Below are 23,213 nucleotides of genomic sequence, written 5' to 3'. Positions count from 1 at the left end.
GCCCAAAGGGTGCTGGCTTGAAGCCCAAGGTTGCTGGCTTGAGCAAGGGGTCACTTGCTCTGCTGTAGCCCCCTGGTCGAGGCACATATGAGAAAGCAATCAATGAACAACTAAGGAGCTGTGATGAAGAATTGATGCTTCTCATGTCTCTCCCTTCCTGTCTGTCCCTCTGTCTCTCTCTGCCACACACACACAAAGACAATTTCCCAGACACTGAGAACTAAATCTATTCATCTCATCCCAGTGCTCAGTGTTTGTTTATGGAGTTAAACTTGATATTAAGGAAAATAGTTTAATGCTGTACATAACTGATGTCTTAGGAGGCTGTGTTGAAGAAGCTGGAGCTGGTATAATAAGAATAGTATATATATATATATATGTCTAATCATTATGTTGTACACCTGAAACTAGTGGAAAACTGTACGTCAATTGCAATTTAAAAACAAATATTTTAAAATCTGGAGGGAAAAGCATGCAGATTATGATCTTGTTGAATGAGGAAGCACTAGCCACCCACAGGGGGCAGCAGAGAGTGCCTACAGCATCAGTTCTCCCACTCTGGGGAAGTGAAACCTACTCATGAGATCATTTTGATTGAAGACGCAGTTTCAATACATCCACACAAAGGAAGTAGTTACAAGATTTATTACTTGCAGGTCCCAGTTTGGGGGATGCATTGAGCTGGGGAATGGCAGTCATTATGAGAGAGCAGGAGAGAGAGAGCAATGGAGCAAGCACCTATTACTTATAAGATGGCTACAGAGAGGTCACTAAGTTTTTTCAGGCTTAACTCTTAAGTGGTTATTTTAAAAGGTGCCCTGGAAAAGTAAAGTGGAAACTTATAATGGGCATCCTAAACTGAGGTTCTTACCTCAATGTCCAGACTCTGGGTGTGAGCAGGGCTGTCACACTGTAAAATGCCTAGACAGCAATTCAGAAGAACAAAGCTGTTTTCCTCAAATGTTGTTTTTCTCATCACAGAGACAGAACCTGCATCTATACTTTAAATGTGGGCTCTTACCCAAAATATTTACCTTTACCAACAGGTATTACAAATTAGTTTTTAAAACATCTTGATTCACTTTTATTTTCTTCAAGGTATGTTTAGAAGTTCTAAATCAGATATTGCGAGTGAGAACAAAACAAACCAACCTGTTGAGGCCTTAAATACTGTACTCAAGAGATAATGCAAAATTGTTAGCAATAATAATAGATGCAGGTAACATAAATTTTAACCTGGCCCAAGGTCACCAGCTGTGACATGTCCTTCTGGCCCAGCCAGCTCTGATGCTGCTGTCAGAGAAAGAAGCAGGACTTTGGTCCCTTTCTGTTGTCCCTGCTGGGCCCAGTGCAGCCTGCTGCTGGCCACAGTAGACCACGGGGCCTGGCCCTCCCTTGGCCTCATGTACTGTTGAATGTTATAAATTAAACCATTTTTATTTATACAAAAAAAGGTTAAAATTTAAAAATATTGACACTCACTTGAAAAGAACTAGACTTACAGGTACAAACCATCAGTGGTACATACAAGTATTCATCAAAAATTTATTAATAGAAACAGGTGTGTTTAAATGCAATGCTGGATAGACACGAAAAAGTCGGAATACCAATGACACCAGAGACTCTCACTTGCACATTACATTTCTTCACACAGAACTAGCACCATTAGTTCAGAAACCACAGATTTAATAATTGCTTCTAATATATAAAATACCTTATAAAGATTACTTAACTATCTAGTAACAAAGTTCTTCCAAAAACTTATTTAAAAATCAATTGGAATATACCTTTCAAAACTCACGAAAATGGTTTAAAAGTTGATCCAATTTCTACAGTTTGTCAAAGGAATGAACCATAATTCATTTTATTAGAAGAAAGTGCCTGAATTCAGCTTCTGGCTCCCTTCTCAACACCAACCAGGTACCGTAAATCGAATATGACGTAGGAATAAGAGCACATCTAAAACTGGTCTCAGAAAATATTTTCCTAGACTATAAAAATACTAAATGGAATACAAAACTTTCAGCATATACAGCAAATAGACTACAGCCGACAAATATGTATTTAAAACTATCTTATACCACAATCATCGTGAACATCAAGTATTATTCTCATAATTTTCCTGTGAGTCCTTCTGATTCAATGTGTATTTCCCTTTGTTTTGTTATAATGTCAGATACAGACCAAATTCTGTGTTTCTAGCAGAAGTTACTGGAGGCACTGCTGAATAATTCTAGGTATCCAACCAATTCTAGGTTCTCAAAGTGCTGAGAATGCAGCTGTCGTGGAGCCTGTCTTCTAGATCAGGGGCCAGCCAACGATAGCCCAGACCAAGCCTGACCCATGGCCTATTCTGTGTGACCTGTGCACATTTTATATCTCGTCTGTGGTTGCTTTCATGTGACAAGAGCAGACTGAACAGCTGTGACAGAGCCTGTATGTGACCTTTTGGTCCACACAGTCTAAAATATTTCTCATCTGGCCCTTTACAGAAAAAGTTTGCCAAGCCCTATTTTACATAAATTACTCAGGAAATTTTTCACTGAACCAGAACAAGGTAAGATGGCCTCAGATTAAGAAAATTTGGGTTGAGGTTTGCTGGTTCCATCGTACAGTACCATGGCAGATCAAAAGAACACATATTTGGGCTGGCAACTTTGAGTATTAAACTATTCTGGCATTGAAAGCAAAGTCTGGCTGTGATAAAGTACCTTCCTTTCTCTGTGAACTGGCCATTGTGTATCAAGTAACTCATGTACCCAAATTCAACAATGTACTCACTGTTCAACCCAAACCATCTGTGTGGCTCACACGCACAATTTCTAGTCTTTGAAAATCAATGATCTTGTACCTTAGCAAAGGACAGAACTAGAAGTGTACCATTCCCATCCCATCTGGCATAGATTCTGTAAGTGCTGGATGGTATGTATACCTTTCAGAATTCTTCCTGGTGACATGCATCATGATAAGTAGTACTACTACTACCCCCCAGGGTCACAAACATATCCCTTCTGACAAAGCGGACTAAGTTTTCGAGGGGGCACATAGGCTTGGGGGAGCGCTTATGGTGGTCCTGGCAAAAAGAGGTGTGGAACGTGACGTCGACACCATTGTAAAGGATCCGAACAGAATGCTCCCTGGGCTTTTCCCTGTCTTGCCAGAGCTCAAGGATCAACCTGGCTGCAAACCTTGGGAACCTGGCTTCCGTCAGGCCCAAGGCACTGAGAACGGGTGACAAAGTGACATCGTGAGCAGAATAGACGGCAAAGAGCTCTTCCTTCCTGCCCTCAGCAGCACGCTGCATGCGGCCGATGGTCTGATTCAGGATGGGGTGGGCGCCCAGGAGCGCGTAGCCCAGATACAGTTTCTTCTCTCGCCTCTCTCTCTCATCCTCGATCTGATGCTTCTTGATCACCTTGAAATGCTCCATGTCAATGCAGCCATTTCTGGTGCAAGGGAAGCTGATGTTGTGGCAGAAATGGCAGAGCATGGAGTCTATGGGGTTGGCAGCTCGCAGCTGCTTGGTGGGGATGTCCACGATCTTGGCCATCTCCCCATAGGTCCTCTCCAGCTGGCTGTTTTTCAAGCGTAAGAGGTACTGCCGACGCTGCTCCTTTTCCAGATACTGGTTTCTCACCGGGCAATAGCAGTTTCCGGAACAGAACAGGGCACTGGGCTGGTGCCTGAAATAAATCTTCTTCCAGTCAAAATCTGGGAGAAAGCCATAAAGCAGGGCCAGCCCACTTTGTAGTGTCCGGCTTTTCCCAGTAGTCTCTAAGTAAAGCTGATCTGCGGACCAGTCACTTGGCAGGAGTTTGTGCTTCTTTAGATAGATGTCCCTCAGCAGCTGGCCGTTCTGCAAATGCTGCACAACTCCTAGAACAGAATGACACAAGCTTTCCTGACTACCAGCTCAGCCGAAGGAAGAGCAAAGGGAAGCTGAGTCAGTGCCCAACTCTGGGAGACCTTGGATCAGTGTGAGATAATGCAGTCGACCCTGCTGCCCACTGTGTGGCTGCTGCAGGAATGGGTTCACATCATCTTAACTAGGGAACACCTCGGGGTCAGTTGTCCATGAAGGGACGAGCAGAGTTGGCCCTGGCCATGCCTTTTGGGGGAGGACAGTGGCCATCTGCCTCCATCCCGCCTTCTTGAGACCAGCCTCTTCTCTGCAGGAGCCTCTGTGACTGGCAGCCTCAGAGGGTAGGAATCACCCTGTGGGTGGGTGCCCAGGCTGTAACTGTCACAAGCTTAAGGAGAGCTTTGTCCCTCTGCCCAGGGACATTCCTCCGTGTGCAGGGAGAGCTCAGGTGACTCAGGTAAAGAGAAAAAGTTGCCTGCTGGCTGCTTAGTCCTCTTAGTGCTGGGAGGTTCCCCTTCCCCCCATCCTCTCAACTTTCCCAGCCAAAGGCTTTCTGTCAAGTTTCTAGGTGTCTGCTAAGTTCCTTGCTGGGGCATTGCCATCTCTTCCATAAGGACACTCTCTCTGTATGAATATGGAATGATTTGCCAGACACTCAGCTAGAATATTTGGGGGGAAAAACAAAAAACAGAAGTGCAGAACTGTATGTTTTTATGCTCCTTTTAGATAAAAATGGGGAAAAAAGAATGTATAGTTGGAGTTGCCTGTGTTTTACATAAAGAAACTTCAGAAGGATGAACAAGAAATTAATTTCAATGGTTACATGATGGGGACACAGAAAAGGGTGGACAGACATATGTAGGAGCAAGAATTTCAAGTTTACCTTTTAGTTGTTTTCGTGTTGAACCACAGTACAGTAATGAATTGTCTTTAAAAAATCAAAAAGCCTTCTCTTCAAGCAAGAAAAGGCAACGCATGATAAAAGTGAGCTCACCTTCCAGCCAATGGGATGCAATTTCAGTAACAAATATGAATTCTCTGAGAGTGGAAACCATATTCTGGCCCTATGACCAGTAATATTTATTCACATGCCCAAATAGTGAGAACAGCTCCAGGGTAAAGCGGAGACAAGTTAAGGCTGAAATTCATGAGACAGAGGAAACTGTTGGCGCAGGAAGGGGAACAGCTCAGATACAGCCCAACAAAGGATGCCCTACTCTGAATGAAGAGTACTTATTGAGAGAATTCCCTCAGAGATCTGGGCTGGGGCAGACCTTAGCATTTCCACAGTGATTCTCAAAATGAGGCAAACTATGCGTGATGAACATTAAGAATCTGTACCTGGCCCTAGCTCACTTCAGGCCCAACCTTCTATTCTTAGGCTACATATATTATACTAACGTTGGCAATGCTTACTTTGTGCCAGACCTTTCTTCTGTAATCCTCACACACAAAACAAACAAACAGACAAAGAAAAAACAATAAAGAAGGTATATTTTTCCCATTTCCCTAATTTTCCAGATGAGGAAACTGAGGCCCTGAGCCATTCATAGTTGAGAAATAGCAGAACTCGAGCCCTTATCTGGCCCCAACCTCGGACTCTTAGACCCTTCTCATAGCACCTTCTTCCTACGTTTTCATACAGAAATACTAAGTTCTAACCATTTAGGGCTTCTCATCCTCTCCAAACACAGTCTGCACATCCCTGACTTTGTCCCTGCCCTTCACCTTCCTCCGCCCAGTAAACCCCTCATCCAGCACTTGGCTCCAATACCACCTTCTCTGCAGCATCTTCCTTCTTCCTGCCCCTGCTCAAACGAACAATTCCTTCCTGTTCCCATATGCTGCTGGACCTCTGGGACATCAGTGGCATTCACCGAGCTCAGCATATAGCAGTGCCACGTTAGGCACTTTGCACATGCTATTGGATTTAACTCAGTACCAGCCCTGTGGAGAAGACACAGTGTGTCCGTAAGTCATGGTGCACTTTTGACCAGTCACAGGAAAGCAACAAAAGACGATAGAAATGTGAAATCTGCACCAAATAAAAGGAAAACCCTCCCAGTTTCTGTAGGATGATGTAGCAGCATGTGCGCATGCGCAGATGATGACGTAACACCCTGTATACAGCGGAGCAGCCCACGGCCATGCCAGTCGAGATGTGGACGGTACAGAGGAAAGTTCAGTGTGTTCTGTGGCTTGCTAAATTCGAATTCGTGACCAAAGTGCAACGTGAATATCAGCGCGTTTATAATGAAGCGCCACCACATAGGAATCACATTACTTGGTGGGATTAGCAGTTGAAGGAAACCGGCAGTTTGGTGGAGAAACCCCGTTCTGGTAGGCCATCAGTCAGTGACGAGTCTGTAGAGGCTATATGGCAGTGGTCCCCAACCTTTTTTGGGCCATGGACTGGTTTAATGTCAGAAAATATTTTCACGGACCGGCCTCTAGGGTGGGACGGATAAATGTATCACGTGACCGAGACAAGCATCAAGAGTGAGTCTTAGACGGATGTAACAGAGGGAATCTGGTCGTTTTTTTAAAAATAAAACATCGTTCAGACTTAAATATAAATAAAACAGATATAATGTAAGTTACTTATTCTTTCTCTGTGGACCGGTACCGGTCCGCGGCCCAGGGGTTGGGGACCACTGCTATATGGGATAGCTACCTAAGGAGCCCTAAAAAATCTGTGCATGAGCCCACATCGAACTGCACTGAATAGGTATGAAACTGGGAGGGTTTTCCTTTTATTTGGTGCAGATTTCACATTTCTATCGTCTTTTGTTGCTTTCCTGTGACCGGTCAAAAGTGCACCATGACTTTACGGACACACTGTATTAGCTCCATTTTACAGGTCTTTCTACTCCGAAGCTGGTGCTTATTCTATAAGATCCTGCAGCAGTACACTTAGTGGTCTCTATGCACCCTGTCCCACTGCAGCTGAGGGATCCGTCTGGACAGGCAGGGGAGCATCTTACTCATCCAGCCTCCATCCCACCCCCACACTCAGCTGCCAAAGCATCCTGACAGAGTAGGCACTAATGCCCAATCTATTCTTATGCAGTTACGTGGGGTGCCGAAAGTGTGCCAGTTATAAATGACTGTTATATCAGCTATGCTTTTTTTAATGAAATTGAAAATAAAGTATAACATTGGCCATTAAAAAATAAGGGAAAGGGAGCAAACTGTACTGCAAAAATAATTTCTAGAGTAATACTAATTTAGTAAATGGTGATATTAAATCAGCTGAAAAAAAGGTCAGAATGAATTGTGTCTAAGTGTAGGGTCTCCCCCATCCCAACCCACTCTTCTCAGGGAACAGCCCGTGGACCCAGAGGCTGGGCCCTCACTCTCAATGCACAGTCACCCGGACCTCTTTGCCTGCTGACGGACGCTGACCTTCAAGGACCCCATCAGATTCTCTCTCAAGAATGTGGACTTGTCAGTCCATCTCTGGGTGTGGCTAGGACTGTCACTCTGTTGACAGACACGCAACAAAATCAAAGAGGCAGGGATAGGTAGCCTCTTTATTTCTTGTTCCAGTCTCTGGAGGCCTGGTCATATTCTTACCCTTGGGGCCTATGAGTCACCCTGAATCCTTATAATAAATGTCCCATTTTTGCTTGAGTTGGTTTCTGTTACTTGGCAACCAGAGTCTAAGCAGTGGTTCTCAGCAGGCATGGTTCTGCCCTCAGGGAGGGTTTGGAGGTTGGGCTGGCACAATAATATGGGAAATACTGTTACTGACACCGAGTGGGTGGTGGCCAGGGGGGCTGACAGTCTTCACCCCTATAATTTTTGTATGTACCATAAGACATTCCCACATGTGAAAAATCTGTTGAAATAGCCTAGAACTGCTTTTTTTGAATCTATAAACACAATGTCATTTTTTATAACATTAACATCCAATGAATTTTCCAGAAATGTGATATTAATTGAGGGATATCTGTATTTTGTTTTGATCAGAACTTTTTTTTCCCTCCTTTATATTATAGTAAAGGTACCTGATATAGTTTAAATTATATATGTAGAAAGATGATATTATGTTTGACTTTCACTTCAGGATAAAGGGGAGCCTTGTTAATAAGAGGGGTACTGGGTCTGGTAGGATGAGAACTCCTGTTTTAATCTAATGCAGAATTTGTATATGTGGAACTAATTGTCAAAAGCTCTGACAAAACTCCTTATTCCAGGTGGCCCTCCAGAGTCTGCAGCCTGCCCCACTTTGTCACTCACTATCACGCTCCCCAAAATAATGGCTCTCAAAACATGGTGCAACCCAACAGGGTCAACTACAGGACAGAGACCTTCTTCCATCAAAGCTGAGGTCCTAGGATGCTGATGAAACAAGAAACAGAGTATGGCCAATAGGTCCTCCTGATTCTTCCAAAAGGGCTGGAGACCAAGCACAGGTTGTTTGAGGTCCCACCAGTTCATTCTCTTCCCAACGAAGGTAACCCCACAGTTAACTCACTGACCTGCCCTGACAGTGAAATGGCTATACGATGGTACAAACAGGGCGGCAGAGAAAACAATGGCCTTCTGTGAGCAACACACTTGACCAAACATACTCCTTGCTCAGTGGGGTTCTGCCCCGTGTGTCTCCCTGAGATCCAGTGCATTAAAACTTACCAGGTGTTTTGCTTGAAGTATCTAATAACATGGGCTTAATTGCATAAGTCATGGCCCACCCATAGTAGAATAATATGTAGCCATCAGATATGCTGTTGTTGATGAATAGGAAAAGATGATGACAATATACTAAGTGGAAAAGTAGGTAACAAAATAGCATGTTTAGTAAGATACCATTGTGTGTGTGCACGTGTACAAGTGTATGCACATGAATGAACACAGAAAGAAAGATAACTAATTTCTTTGGTAGGATTATGGCTGTTATTTTTCTTCCTTTTGCTTAATTGTCTTTACTAATTTCTCTTCCATAAACAGATATTGCATTTTGTAATAACAAAAGTTTTTTAATTTTTACAAATCAGATGTTTAATTAGCTACATTTGTGGACTCAGAGCTGGTTAAGGTGCCAGTCCTTCTTTACCCTGTGAACCCAGAGCGCGTTGCCCAGGAGTACTCACTTCCAACGTGGGACAAATGGAAGAGGGGGGAGAAGACCTGAGCACGTGGCCACACACGTACCTGTCTGTGTGAGCTCTCCCATCTCACAGAGCGGGTGATTGGGGAAGAGGGGCAGGGAATGTAAGGGGCTTTCGAAAGAGGCTCCGGATCCTTTTGTCATGTGATTAACGAAAGCTTCCAGTTTAGGGTGATATGGTTTCCTAAAGAGACAACACAGAGATTTAGTGGTCAGCGTGCTCCAAAGTGGTGGCAACAGTTTCAAATTCAGCAAGCAAAGTCCCATGGGCTTTCTCCCCCCAAATAGGTACTCGCTCAATCACTTTTAAATTCCAGTTTCAGCCCTGGCCAGGTAGCTCAGCTGATTGGAGTATCATCCCGTTAAACCAAGGTTGCGTGTTCGGTCCCCAGTCAGAACACATACAAGAATCAACCAATGAATACACGAATAAGTGGAACAACAAATCAGTTTCTCTCTCGGTCTCCCCCTTCCTCTCGCTCTGAAATCAATAAGTAAGTTAATTTTTAAAAATATTTAAATTCCAATTTCCTTTCCATTCAATCAGAGATGCCTGCGCACAAAAATCCCCACTGTGAAAGGCCACCTGAGTGCCTCTCCTCTGCTGAAACACCAGCAGTCTGGGAGCTGGCTTTGCCCTCCTCCAGCACTTCCCAACCTGAGCCCTTCCTGTCTCCCTCTGCAGGAGGCCATGACCCTCACTAGACAGTCGTGCCTAAGTTGGGTACCCTTGATTTGTCCCTCCCGGCCTCTACACATGCCATCTGCCTCCCAGTCCTGCAGATGTGTCCTCCTGGGGCTTCACACCTCTCTCCTGCATACCTGCAGCCACTAACTGAGCTCTGGCTCAGACAGCTTCTGTCTGGATGGCACGGGCTCATCTTTGGACTGACTGCAGCCTAATCTTGCCCTTCTACTGTGCCTTCTTCACCACCAGAGAGATCTCCTTAAAAGGCAACCCCAACTCGCCACTGCTCTTCTACACTGCTATCTTCTGGAAGGAGCCACTCATGCCTGTCAGTCCGTTCTGGCCCCGCCTCACAGTACGGCTCCAGGCTCCCCAGCTCCCTCCACTCAAAAGCTGTGCTCGGACACACGCAGCCCACCAGCTGACTTCTGTTCCCCCAGCGCAAATTGTGTCGGCTTTCCACAAGCCTCTGACCCCTAGAAAACCTACCCCCACCTTCACCTGGATCCCCTTTAATCTTTAACTTATCTGACCTCTGGAAAGTTCCTTTCAAAAAAATTAACTGATTAAGATACCAAGATCTTTATAGTTCTCTGCAGTTCACTATGTCACTTTGCACATACAATATCTCATTTCATGTGGGGTGGTAACAAATAGCAAAACAAACAAACAAACAAACAAAAACCCAGTATATTTATTAGACCTGACATTTTTTTTATTTCTGCCATGGAGTATTTGTGGTAAATCAAGATTTAATTAATCTTTCTAGTCACTAATATATAATTTCTCTGAACAATGAAATGACACAGGTATACACACTTTCTCTGAATAATGAGATGACTTATGAATATTTACACCTTTTCTATGAATAATAAAATGGCCTATGAATGCATATACATTTCCAGACGAACAGAAGTGGACGGGTAGATTAGTTCAAACATGAAACCAAATCATCATGAAAAGAGTGAAGACAAACTGCTCTACTGGCAGCCCCTGCTCCCCCCCCCCCCCCCCCCCGTCTGAAAGCCCAATTAACATTTGCAACACTTTAAAAATGTCTGTCAAAATAGGTTTAATATCTTTCAAAAACACAAAGCTAAAAAAAATTTCCAATTTTTAGAAAATAGGTTTTGAAATGAGAGAATATGAATCCTGTCCCACAGTATCCTCTGATAAGTCAGCCCAGGCAGCTGCAGGGCCTGCCGTCTTTGCATACAAACAGAGGGTAAGTTATTTTCCCTGAGGCTAAAACACATAAATATTTGCAAATTGGGAAATAAAACTTCCAACTGATAACGAGGCTGGCAATATGAATGCACAGAAACAGAGGCTATGCCTCACAGGAGTCGACGGTGCTGCTCTGCGCTGCTTTCAGGTTGGTGATGGCTGAGGACCTGGGAAAGCTTTGCTGCCAATTTTGGAAACAAAATTTCACTACTGAAAATGTGCTGAGATGTCCTAGGTTCTCAGGAAATCTGATTGCTTAACGATGTGTTTGTTTCTAACTGTATTCATGAAAACCGGGTTTTGGTAGGGCAAGATGAAGATTCAGAGAAGAAAAACTTTGCTTCTGGAAGAGAAAACAAATGGCTGGACCTTGCTAGGAAGAAACCTGAATCCCTGGGGCTGTCCTGGATCTGAATAACCAGATCCTCCGGGCCTAGTCCACTAAGCCGTCCCTGGAGCCAACAGGGTACCTAGCACATGGTAGATACTCCAAAAAGGCTTGTAAATGAATTCACCTGGGAAATGCCCCTCCTAGATGCTTCATGAAAAGTCCACACCGGCCATAATCTGTAGCAATGAATATAGCAAGTTCCAAGTGTTTATTAAAATGTTCATATTTTGATGAAAATATTAAAAATAAAGTCCATTGAGGGTGAGACTATTGTGACAAAGCTTTTCTTTGACCAAACTTTAGTAAGTCTCCTTTGAGCCCTCTTGCCAAATAGCCTTGACCTTTGCACTTACATTAGTCTTCACATGACCCAGTTTTAGCAAAAATCTTGCTGAGAATCCAGCCAGAATTTCCCACTCTTGATCTGATCAATTTCCTCATCCCCTGGTGGTTATCCGATCACCCTCGGCCACCTTTAGCAAGAATCCTGTCAGGTCAATTTAGCCAGAATTACTCCCTCACCCCTGATATCACCCCCTAGTAATTTTCCATTCACTAACCTCCACCTTACTCCTTGGCTATACACCCTTCCATTGTCCATGCTGTATTTGGAATTGAGCCCAGTTCTATACTGAGGTCTCTTTTCCCCTACTGTGTTAGTTTCTGAATAAAATCTGTTTTTACAGCTTTAACAACTGTCTGGCTCTGGTTTTTCTGTTGTACACTAAAATCTATTCTCTTCTTGAGAATGTGGTTAGATCCCATTTCTGAAGCCCTAATGATTAGGGAGAGCCACGTGACTCAGTGTTCGCCAGTGATGTGGAAGGATGAATGCCCCTCCGGGGGTCAGGCTTTCAGATCATGCGCATGTTCGCTTCATACTCTCTTCCTTCCCTCTGGCCACTATTCAGGCGTGGCAACAACCCAGGTTCAGTCACACAGACATCCCTAGGGTTGGGGGGAGCAGCATGTGGGAGGAACCAGAGGCCTTGCATGACCAGAGGGAGGGAGGCTAGTCCTATGATCTGGAACATTCACCTTAGCTCTTTATACAAAGAAGAGACAGATTTCTTTGTTATTCAAGGCAATGCAGTCTTGGGTCCAAAGGGTTAGCCTAAGACAATGAATTTTTCTTCAGGAAAAACTCATGTTATTGTGGCTTTCACATCAAAAATTCAAAGAATCGGAAGTGATACTATTTTAAGCCTTCAGAAAATTCACTGCAAAGTTCTTATGTACATTTTCATATGCACTGTTCATACCCATACATGCCACAGAGCTCGAGACGGAACCCCGAGGCTAACCTACATACCCACCAGAAGATGTACTGTGCCCCAGCAATAACCTGAGCAGTGACTGACTTCTGCATAGAACACAGGACTAGTGGAGAAGAGGTGTGACACCAGTGACACTGTTATCAGGAAACAATTCCGGAACACTTACATGGCTGGAAACTTGCTCGGTCTAATTCCATTTCCACAGCTTTAACTGTGATCTACATGCTGAACTCTCAAATCAACCTCTTATCTCCCAGCAAGATAAAGCTGCTGGGCCCCACACTACATGCCCCATAGTATCTTCCAGAAATTACCACTTGGATGTCTGATGACAGTTCAGACTTAGCACTAAGACCTCTCCTCCTAACTTCTCTCCCATATTTCCCTTCTTCTGTGCTATTCCGGGGAGGGGCACCATCCAGTCAGAAACCTGGGCACCATCCCATGTCTCTTACCCAAGAACTATCGATCTCACCTTATAACTCTCTCAGATCCAATCCCTCTCCAGCTCTGCTGCCACTCCCTGAGTTCCAACTACCATCATTCATTCATTCAACAAATATTTAGCTGTGTTCCTCCTATGTGCCAGGCACTTTCCTAGGCACTTGGGATACAGCAGTATGAACAAAAACAGAAGTCATATTCTAACCTTGGAAAACAGACAACTGCAATGAACACTATAAATAGGTGCACGTGTTAGGAGATACAAGATGCTATGGAATGATGACGCTTTTATCAAAAAGAAGAGCAGCATAAAAGGGACCTGGGAGGCTTGGGTAGAAGGAGAAATGCATTGTAATTTTAAGTGGAGTGGTCTGATTAGTCTTTTGGATAAGATGACATTTGAGCAAAGACTTGAAGGAGGTGAGAGAACTGGCCATCATCAAGCTACCCGGGGCATAGCTGTCTAGAGAAAGGACAGAGTCGGTGCAAAGCCCCACAGTGGCAGTGTGCCCACGTGTTTCCCACACAGGGCAGGAGCAGGAGCAGTGTGGCTGAGGGCGAGCATAGCAGCAGGGAGGTTAGAGAGGTAAGGGGAGGAGGAGGAGCATAGGTGGCCTTAGAGGTCATTTTAAGGGTGTGGGCTCTGAGTCTATGTGACCTCTTTCTTCTGGATCACTAGCCCTATCATATTATAAACACCATCACCAGCCTCCACTTCATCCTCCACATCATGGTGGCCAGAGATCTTCATAATTTCATCCCTCCCTAGCTCCCTCACCACCATCATGTTCAGAGTCCACGTTCCTTACCTGGACATTCAATACACCAGTTGACCTAGTCTCTACCCTCCACTCCATGCTCAAGCCTGTGGGTTGAACTGTCCACCTCCTCACATCTTTACACAGGTAGGCCTCACCACCCCACATACTGTTTCTCATCAGCTGCTACCTGACATTCCTACACACCTGTTAGGCCCCTTTCTCTTGGTGGCCTTCCCTGATCTACCATCCTACTTCTCTCTGCTCCAAGCTGAGTTGGGCTGCCCCTCTTCTGGCTCATGCCACTAAATATGGTACCAAAACTACTTCTACTCTTCTTCTACTTCTTTCTCTAATACTGCTCCTGCTGCTACTACCTGTGCTGGCCACCAGTTACTAGGGGCTTACCACGTGCCAGGCACCAGATCTGTCTCTCCAGAGGTGACTGAGCCCCCCATGGGCAGGGAGGGATAACCTTTCTTCGGTGAATTCTTAGAAGCCCATTCTCCCCCTCACTCTTCCAGTCCAGCTACATACTAGTCTTATTGTTACTCATATATGCCCAGCTCTTCCAGCCTCAGGCCCTTTGCACTTGCTGTTCCTTCCATCTGGAACATTCTTCCTCATTAGGTACACCTCCACTTTATTTAAGTGCCAGTTCAAATGCCAATTCCTGGTACATGAGCCAGGTACGTGTGGCAGTACCTGGCATATGACACACATTTAAAAATAAAATGTATTAAGTAATTTCTTATTTATCAATATTCTTTTCTTCTTTGTATGTAGAAAAGAGTATTGAGTTCATATTCATTAATGCAAACAAAAAGCATTTATTAAACATAGTGTCAATGGCTAGTAACCTTACTACCAGCTAAACATAGTCCTCTGAGGGTAAAAAGAGCAGCTTTGTTGGCCCTGCCCAGTTGGCTCAGTGATAGAGCATCAGCCTGGCATGTGGAAGTCCTGGGTCTGATTCCCTGTCAGGGCACACAGGAGAAGTGCCTATCTACTTCTCCACCCTTCCCCCTCTCCTTCCTCTCTATTTCTTCTCATCCTCTCCTACAGGCATGGCTTGATTAGAGTGAGTTGGCCCCAGGTGCTGAGGATGGCTCCATGGCCTCTGCTTCAGGCGCTAAAAAATGGCTCCAGTTGCAATGGAGCAAGGGCCCCAGATGGGCAGAGCATCACCCCCTAGTGGGCCTGCCACGTGGATCCTGGTGGGGGCACATGTGGAGTCTGTCTCTGCCTCCCCTCCTCTCACATGAAAAAAAAAAAAGCAGCTTTGTCATGAGACATAAGGCATTCAAAAGATGAAGCTCCACACAAAGACTGAGAGAGCCGTGCAGTGTGTCAGTGTGAAGGGAAACACAGGGGCAACTGACTTACATGGACATGTGGCTCCTCTCATTCAGCGCACTCACGGCCCAGATGTTCCCTTTCACGGGACTAGAGTAATGGGCACACTCCAGGACTCACTGCCTTTTAGGAGTGAAGCTGAGCTAGTACCTGGGAAGGCACCTGGCACTGCTGGAGACCTTGATCCCATGGTCCCAGGGGATTCAGAAGCCCGAAGTGGTTTCAAATTGCTCAGAGTCCTGTGCATTCTTATGAATGACAGGTCAACATTTATTGTTTTAAAAGATAGAATTAATTAAATGACATTAATTAATTAAACACGCATACCTCACCTAGTTTCTACAAAGACTTAAAGTAGATCCTAAAAATACAGAATGTTTGATACAATAAAACTAGGCTACGAGATCAAGGCCAGGGAAAATGAGGGCAGAAGCAGCTAGGGCAGCTGGTCCCCAGGAACTATGGCTCTGAAATGGGAGCTCCAGAAATGACCATGTCAGTGAATCCTGCCATCGCTCTGACAGAATGAGGGGCCCTGGGACCTGTCCTGCCTTCATGACACTGACCACTCAGGGACGAAAAGAGGCTGAGCCCCAGCAGACCTCCAGGTTGCTGTGGTAAATGAAATGTCGTCCCCTTATCAAGCCCTGGTATGGACCAGGTTCAGTGCCTCACTCTCCCACCTTCGTCAGACTTCACCAGGATGTGAGAAGGGAGGTGTCACCATCCCGTTCCAGAAAGTGTACAGAGGCTGGCTCAGAAAGGTGAAGTGATCGTCCCTCTATCACACAGGCTACAATGGCCTCAGAGGATTCCATGCCAAGACTTGTTCTCATAGGAATACATGATAGGCAGTTATGACTCGTGATTCTCACTTTGGTCCTGAATTCATCCTGCAACCAACCCTGTCCAACAACTATTATATGCCAGGCTTGGGCTGGACATGGGCGATACAGGAAGAAATAAGACCCAATGCCCTGGAGAAGATGGTGTGGGGAGGGGGGAGGACCGAGGCAATTGTGTTGGGAAAGCAAGCTGCAAAGTACCGAGGTGCACAGGGAGGCCCTGCGTGCTGCCAAAGGGCCCGGTCCATGGGCCCTTTTTCTGGGAACAGCCAGGATGGCCCCAGAGGCTCTGAGTACCCAGGGACCTTCCAGCAACAGCTGATTAGTCTGACAGCAGACTTCTGGTCTGAGCCGAGCTCCTCAAATTCTCACTTCTGAGAATTTGAAGCCCAGATAGAGAAGGATGACTAGAAGGTGCAAATAGGCAGAGACAAACATGGTAATGTCCACGAAGTCCTTGGGTCCAGCCAACTCAAAGGCCTGGTAGGTCTATCTGTGCCCAAGCTGCTCAAAAGGTAGATATCCAGCAGTGTGCAAAGGCAGGACTGTGCCAGTTAACTCATAGCAACTCTGTTGTGCCCAATGGAGCAAAGCCACTTCCCCGAGCTGCCCTCCCTGAACCCCACCCTGTGCCCTCCTGACACCCCAGATGCTCCAGCCCATCTCCATGATCCAGAAACTAAAGGGTTAATACCTAGCACAGCAAGTGACCTCCACCCTTGCCCTGGTCCACAGGCCAGTTAAGGTCTGATCACGAAATATTTTGTTCTGAGACCCTTCTCAGATGTCCCTCTTTCAAGTTGGAAGTGAGGCCGTGGCTGTGCCTGACACAAGCAGAGAAGCCATCTCATACACAGGGAGAGGTTTCCTAGAGGAGCCAGCATCTCCGGGGGCCTCGGAGGAATTGTGGGAGTGGGCCAAGCAGGCATGGGGACAAGCGAGCCAAATGGCAGGTGAAAAAGCCTGAAGGGGGGAAGGGGGCTGGCAAGAAGCGGGTACGGCAGGGGCACAGGATCCAGTGGGAAGGTTGGCACAGAAGGCTAGAGTCTGGAGGAAGAAAGCCAGTGTCTACATGGCACCCTGACAGGGACTGATCTCCACTAGGGTGTTTGCCAACCCAGGAGACACCAGGACAGGCCTCCATGCTTGCTGAACATAGAAAACACAAATACCCAGATTGTGAGCATCATGGCCTCTAGCAGGAAATGAAAAAAATGTCTGAAAGCCTACACAGTATTTCATGATGTTTTTACCAAAGATGGTTCACTTATTCTTCTCTATAATACTGAATAATGAGAAGGCTCGAGATTCAAAGAGTTAACCTGAAACACCCGGATCCACACTGCGGTCCACTTGGAAAGAACAGCCCTGGCTGCAGGCAGGCAGTCCATGCCCTACCAGGCTGGCCCTGCCCGGGGCAGGCTGGCACTCGGGAGCATTCCATCAAAATAACGTCTCCCCACTGAGCACTTCCCTCGTTTCCTCTCCTCATTCAGCAAATTCTGCTCGGGATGTTACGTGTCCCCAGACACGATTGCTAAAGCCTGGCCCATCATTTTATTGCTAACTGTGCCTCCAGTTTTAGAGCCATGCCATTTCCATGTGCACCATTTCCACCCTTTTCAATTATTTTTCATCCTAAGGGCTCTCAACCGAAAACACACTGCCTTTACTCTGTAGATATTTGAAGTAATACCTTACACTTATGTGGCTTTGCAAATAACTGATAGTGTGCATTCCCCTCTATCACCTCGCTATTGCTCACCCCAGCCCAGCATGGGAAGCATCGTCATGCCCATCTCAGAGGGTGAAGGCTGGGGCTCAGAGAGACTAAGGGACTTACCTGCTGCCCTGAATGAAACAGCTGAGCCAGGGTCCAAGGACTCCTAACCTGGGGCTCACTGCACCATGTCCCAGCCACTTTTCAAACTGAAGAACAGCAGGGCTCCTGGGAGAGTGGGTCTCAGACTGGCCAGGGCTTTACCTGCTGTGTGGCTTCACACAGGTGCCTTCACCTCTCTGGGCTTCTGTCTTTTCAACTGTGGAATGTGATCACCATGCAGGATCATTCCGAAGATCAGGCTCCTGGCAAATGGTTCTCAATCCAGGACAGGTCACCCCCCATCCTGTCATTCTCCAGTCAGCATTTTAACTGGGACAGAGGTAACAGATTTTGAAAAGAACTTTTAGAAAAAGTGCAATTTACCTGTTAGCCACTAGAGTGCAGTCAATTTCTGGTCGCTTGGTTTTGGGAATGACATACAGTGGGTATCGATCTCCATGTCGAATGAACACATGTACTGAGACCAGCTTAAAATGATGCGGGGCATGACCTGCAAGAGACAGACAGAAAGAGACAGACATATTGTCTTGTAACCAGTCAGGAGGTGTCAGTCCTTTTCACGTCACAGAGTGAGGATGGTAACTGGTGGAAGGGTGCCAGGCTAGGGGTGGGCTCAGGGTGCCTTTGAATAGACTCACAAGGCCGGGCAGAGGAGCATGAGAGGGCTGGTTACGTCCCAGATCCCCAGAAGTCACGGGGGGGCTCTGAGGGTGTGTCTGGGGGGTAGAGGCCTGTATAATGTGGGCAAGAATATTCCTGTGGCCTCACTCACACCCACAGACTAGGGGAAGGCCCACAGGAACACTGAACACAACTTCTGCTTTAAATCTCTCTTGAAACAAGGCAGGGCACAAACAGCTTTAACATCATGCTCTGATATACTCTCCAAAAAGTAAAATTCAACGGAGAAATCATATTTTCCCACCCCTTTCCTGCAAAGACGCCAGCAGGACATCCTAAGCTCCCAGGGAGCCCACTTGGAAAAGCTGGGGTGATGCTCTAGAGGTGGAGGCTTAGAGCCAGGAACTCATTCAAGGGCACAGCCTGCTGGCAGGAGCAGGATTGGCGCCAGGAGAGCGAGCTCTTCACCACTATGCTATGCTACTTCAAGAACCAGTCCCCAGAGGGGTGTCCACCCAGGTCCCAAGCTGGGCAGAGCATGCAGACCTACCTTCCATGCTGCGCTCGGCCACACGAGGAATGTTGCAATACAAGAGAGCTTCGTAAACCGGGTCCGTCCCGGGGGGCTCTGTCACGGGGTCAGGCATGATTCTCTTTCGACTCTTGCTACTCACTCCATTCTTAGCTGTTGACACAGGGATCAGGTGGACTGCAAGGAAAGCCAAACAGGTCAGGCATGACACATGCAGTCACAGGGTGCATGGGGCCAGCTGGAGGAGCACAGAGTGTGGCTGGATTTTCATCTTGAGTAGCTATTCTTTCCCTTAGTATAGACTTAAGTGCAGTACAAAGTCAGCATCCCCTCCAAGAACTGTTTCTTGAGCCCCCATTGTGCCTTGACTCTTTCTTGATGCCATGGCTCTCTCTTCACTAATAATTATGCAATACCAGTGGGCCACCCCCCCAAAAAGGGGCCTCACTCACAGTGGTAAAGGAAGAACTTACACACTAACTTCATTTAAACTGATTACCTCCTTACTAATACCCTTTGAATTACAGTAAATACTAAGGAAGAAAACCAGTGGTGGGATTCAGCCAGTTCGCACCAGTTTGGCAGAACCGATACCTAATTTTTTGTTGAGTTCAGCAAACCGGTTGTTAAAATGGCACTTGTAATCAGGGTTCTCTCTAAGGTGGGCGCCTGGACAACCACCCAATGTTGAAATCCCAAATTTACCTTCTTTACTCTTTTTTAATGTTCATTTGTGCAACAATGTATTCTAAGTGCCCGGAGTAATGTTTGTTCCATTCATAGGTGAAAAAAAATTGCAAGTGAGGACACCGATCAAGAAGCAATATGGAAATATCTTAAATAACAGTTTTATTGGTTTTTGTCAGGTATTATTTAATATTTTTTTCATTGATATTTTAAAATTCTTTCTTATAATCTAGTTTTATGTACCTCTTTTATTGTTCTTATTTAAGTATTAAATGTATGAAATAATAAACTACCTTTTGGTATATCGTTTTTTATACTTAAAACACTCATTAGGGCAGAGAACCAGTTGTTAAATTATTTGAGTCCCACCACTGAAGAAAACCATCACCTTTTGAATATTTACAAAGAAGTAAACACAGGTATCTGCCATATCTCACTTAATATCATCTGATGTGCACTTTGTGGCCCCTGGAGCCCAGTCACAGGCCCACACTCATTAATCCTCATGAAACTACTTCATGAGAAGAAAGCCACAGATGCAGGGGGAGGCTGAGGCAGCTGCCCAAGGTGTACGTGGCAGATGGAACCCCATTGCAGCTCACCCCTCTGTCTCCAGGCCAAGTCCCCCCATAGTCTTCTGGATGTTACATGTGGGCCCTGCAGTTTGTTATGCTTGCCCAGCTAGCACCCTTCCTGTTGGTGAAGCACTCCTTCCCCTCCTTAGGTAGTTCTGGTTGAACTGTCAAATGCAATGGCTCTGGCCCCTGCCTGGGGGTGGACATGAGACTGGAGTCAATGAGGACAGTGATGTGGCAGCTGGACTCCGTTCTTTGAGAGAGGTGCTCTGCAGACATTAGAAAAGGGGCTCCTTCTCTTCTAGATACCAATCTCTAAGAGTGGAAACTTGGGGCTGCCCCAGCCATCTGTCCCTCCATGGAGAGCCTTTGTCTGCAGTAGAAGAGAATGGTGCTATGCAGAGACAAGCCAGACCAATACAAGAGGAAAGTTAATCAGAGACCAAGAGAGAAAGAATGTCTGAGGATATCCATCCTCTGTGCCCCCAAGTACAGATGTGGCTGAAGCCAGAACCTCTGTTAGCTATGTCGAGGAAGTCCTCTTCTTGCTTAAGCTAGTTTGAATTAGGCTTCAGTTACTTTCAGCCAAATGAGTCCTGATTAATACACTTGATCAATTATTTATGAGCAGATGTAAGTTGATCTTCTGGCTCGTGGTCCTCAATCCTTCTGTGTTTGGGGAACCTGTGTAGCATCACAGATTTTCTGGAACTCCCTACACAATAACAGTTACATTTTTAGCATCCACCTACTGAGGAAATACACAGAAGCAGGTGTGCCCATCGATCATCTAACTTCTGAAAAGTCTACTAATCACCATAATATTTTATAGATGCATACATTTGAATAATTGTCAAAACACAGCCCAGTTGCCAGTCTAAATCCATTTAAATTCCTTAATTTCTTCTACAAAGTCTTCTAAATAAATATTTAAAACTTGCCTTGGCAAAAAAAAAAAAATGTTATAAACAGAGGTAAAAGACAAGCAATCCACTGAGAGGAAAGTATTTACAAATACACAACAGGCAAAGTATTACTATCCAAAGTGCATACAAGCTCCTAACACTGAAAAAGTCAGTAAAGGCAATGAGCAGGCCAATTACAGCAAAATAAATACCAACAGCAACACACGTACGTACAAGAAGATGTTCAACATTACTCATACTTAAAAAGAAACACAAATAAAACAACACTAGGATACAACCCTCCCCATCAGACTAGAAAATCACATAGTAGTAACATTAGCACTGTTAAGGGTATGAAACTATGCTCCCGTACACTGAAGATGACAGTGACAACTAGAACGACCTTTTGGAAGGAGTATTTGGCTATAGTCACCAAAATGTTCTATGTGCTTTATCCCTGGTCCCATTATTCTATATCTTGGAATCTAGTCAACAAAGACACGAAGTCCCACCACAAAGATGAATGGCCAAAGAGATTCAGTGCTATTTATAGAAACAGAAAAGGGGAAAACCTAAACAGCTCTCATTAGCAGAACAGAGTGACATGGACAATGGGGAATATTCTGCCACTGTGAAAAAGAACAGACAAGAATCTCAAAGACAAAGGAAGTAGATAAATAAAGTCACAAGTTAGCTGCACAATCCTTTTGTGTAAAGAAAAAACAAACTATACATGTATGAATACACAAGTATTTGTTTATTATGAAAATGCACAGAAAAATGTCTCCAAGGACAACCATCCCAACACAGCAGTGGTTTCCTCTAGAAAATGGGTGTGAAGTGTTTTCACTTGTTTTTCTATAACTGTCTATGTTGTTATATACATCCACATATATACATAATACATATGTATATATATTTACCATATGTTACATATATTCTAAATATATAGAAATATGTGAATATTTCTATAATGCCTACATATACTTTTTTAGTAAGCATATTTTCATTACTTGTGTTAAAATAACCCTCACAGAGCTATAGAGTTGGCCCTTCACCAACTCAAAATTAGCCCTTTAGTGGGTCCTAGAGCCATTTTCTTCTTAGTAGCTGGAAGGGGTCAAAACTGCTAGCACATGGCTCAGGAGTCTGGAGGTAATTTACTATGGAGGAATTTGTCCCAGATCAAGGGAATAAAGAAAATTAGATGTCCTACGGCAGTATCTCAGTGACCCAGGTCTTCTGGCTGTGTGGCACCCCTCAGTCCTTGACTGTGCTCTTTAATGACAGGGTACCAGAATCTGGCCCCTGGACCTTGCCTGTGGGCACACTCCCTTTGAGTCTGGGCTAGGGAGAAATAAAGCTCAGGAGACACGATAACATGAGTGACACAGGGGTGGAAGGACATGGGTCCTGGGTGTTTCAGAATCCCTACAATTTGCTGGTTTATTGGCAAGCGCACAGGGGGAGACCTGTTGGGGTTACCACTTGGGAATTGCTATAGACTGAATGTATCCCCTCAAATTCACATGTTAAAATCCTGACCTCCAATGTGATGGTATTTGGAGTTGGGGCCTTTTGGAGGTGATTAGGTTATGAGGGTAGTAAGCTCATAAATGGGATTAGTGTCCTTATAAAAGAGACCTTAGAGAGCTCTTTCATCGTGTGAGGTTACAGCAAAAAGATGTCTTCTCACTGGACACTGAACCTTCTGGTGCTTTGATCTTGAACTTCTCAGTCTCCAGAACTGAGAGAAATAAATTTCTGATGTTTATACACCAGCCAATTTACAGTATTTTATTAAGCAGCCCAAAAGACTAAGACAGGAACTATGGTACCCACAACCCAAGGAAGCAGTGGTTTGAAAGCCACAGAAAAGACTGGGGGTTACTCAGATAATCCATCCAGAAAGAATTTGTCTGTTGCTTCCTCTGGCATCTGGGCCTCGCCCACCAGCTGCTGAGATGCCCTGTGCTGTCTGTGCCTTCCTGAGTCACCGGGACGCAGAGTCCATCCATGTGGGTCCTTTGAAGGGTCCTCCAGATGCTAAACATTTGGGGGGGGTTCTGATGCATAGAAGTCATAAGGT

General features: G+C 45.2%; 1 protein-coding gene across 5 annotated transcripts in view; it reads right to left on the bottom strand.

Moving 5' to 3' along the window:
* Window positions 1-1,531: 1,531 nt before the first annotated feature.
* PXYLP1 (2-phosphoxylose phosphatase 1) overlaps window positions 1,532-23,213 on the bottom strand; it is a 76,247-nt gene continuing 54,565 nt past the window's right edge. For all 5 annotated transcript variants that reach the window (XM_066351094.1, XM_066351095.1, XM_066351096.1 and 2 more), the window contains 4 exons: window positions 18,976-19,134; window positions 18,168-18,294; window positions 9,020-9,159; window positions 1,532-3,876 (listed from right to left, as the gene is read on the bottom strand). In XM_066351094.1, the coding sequence (XP_066207191.1) occupies window positions 2,936-3,876; window positions 9,020-9,159; window positions 18,168-18,294; window positions 18,976-19,134 (1,367 nt within the window). In that variant the 3' untranslated portion in view covers window positions 1,532-2,935. The remainder of the gene's footprint in view (window positions 3,877-9,019; window positions 9,160-18,167; window positions 18,295-18,975; window positions 19,135-23,213) is intronic.

The sequence above is a fragment of the Saccopteryx leptura genome, chromosome 10, assembly GCF_036850995.1.
Source record: "Saccopteryx leptura isolate mSacLep1 chromosome 10, mSacLep1_pri_phased_curated, whole genome shotgun sequence".
NCBI lineage: Eukaryota > Metazoa > Chordata > Mammalia > Chiroptera > Emballonuridae > Saccopteryx > Saccopteryx leptura.
This window is presented reverse-complemented; position numbering and strand designations above follow the sequence as displayed.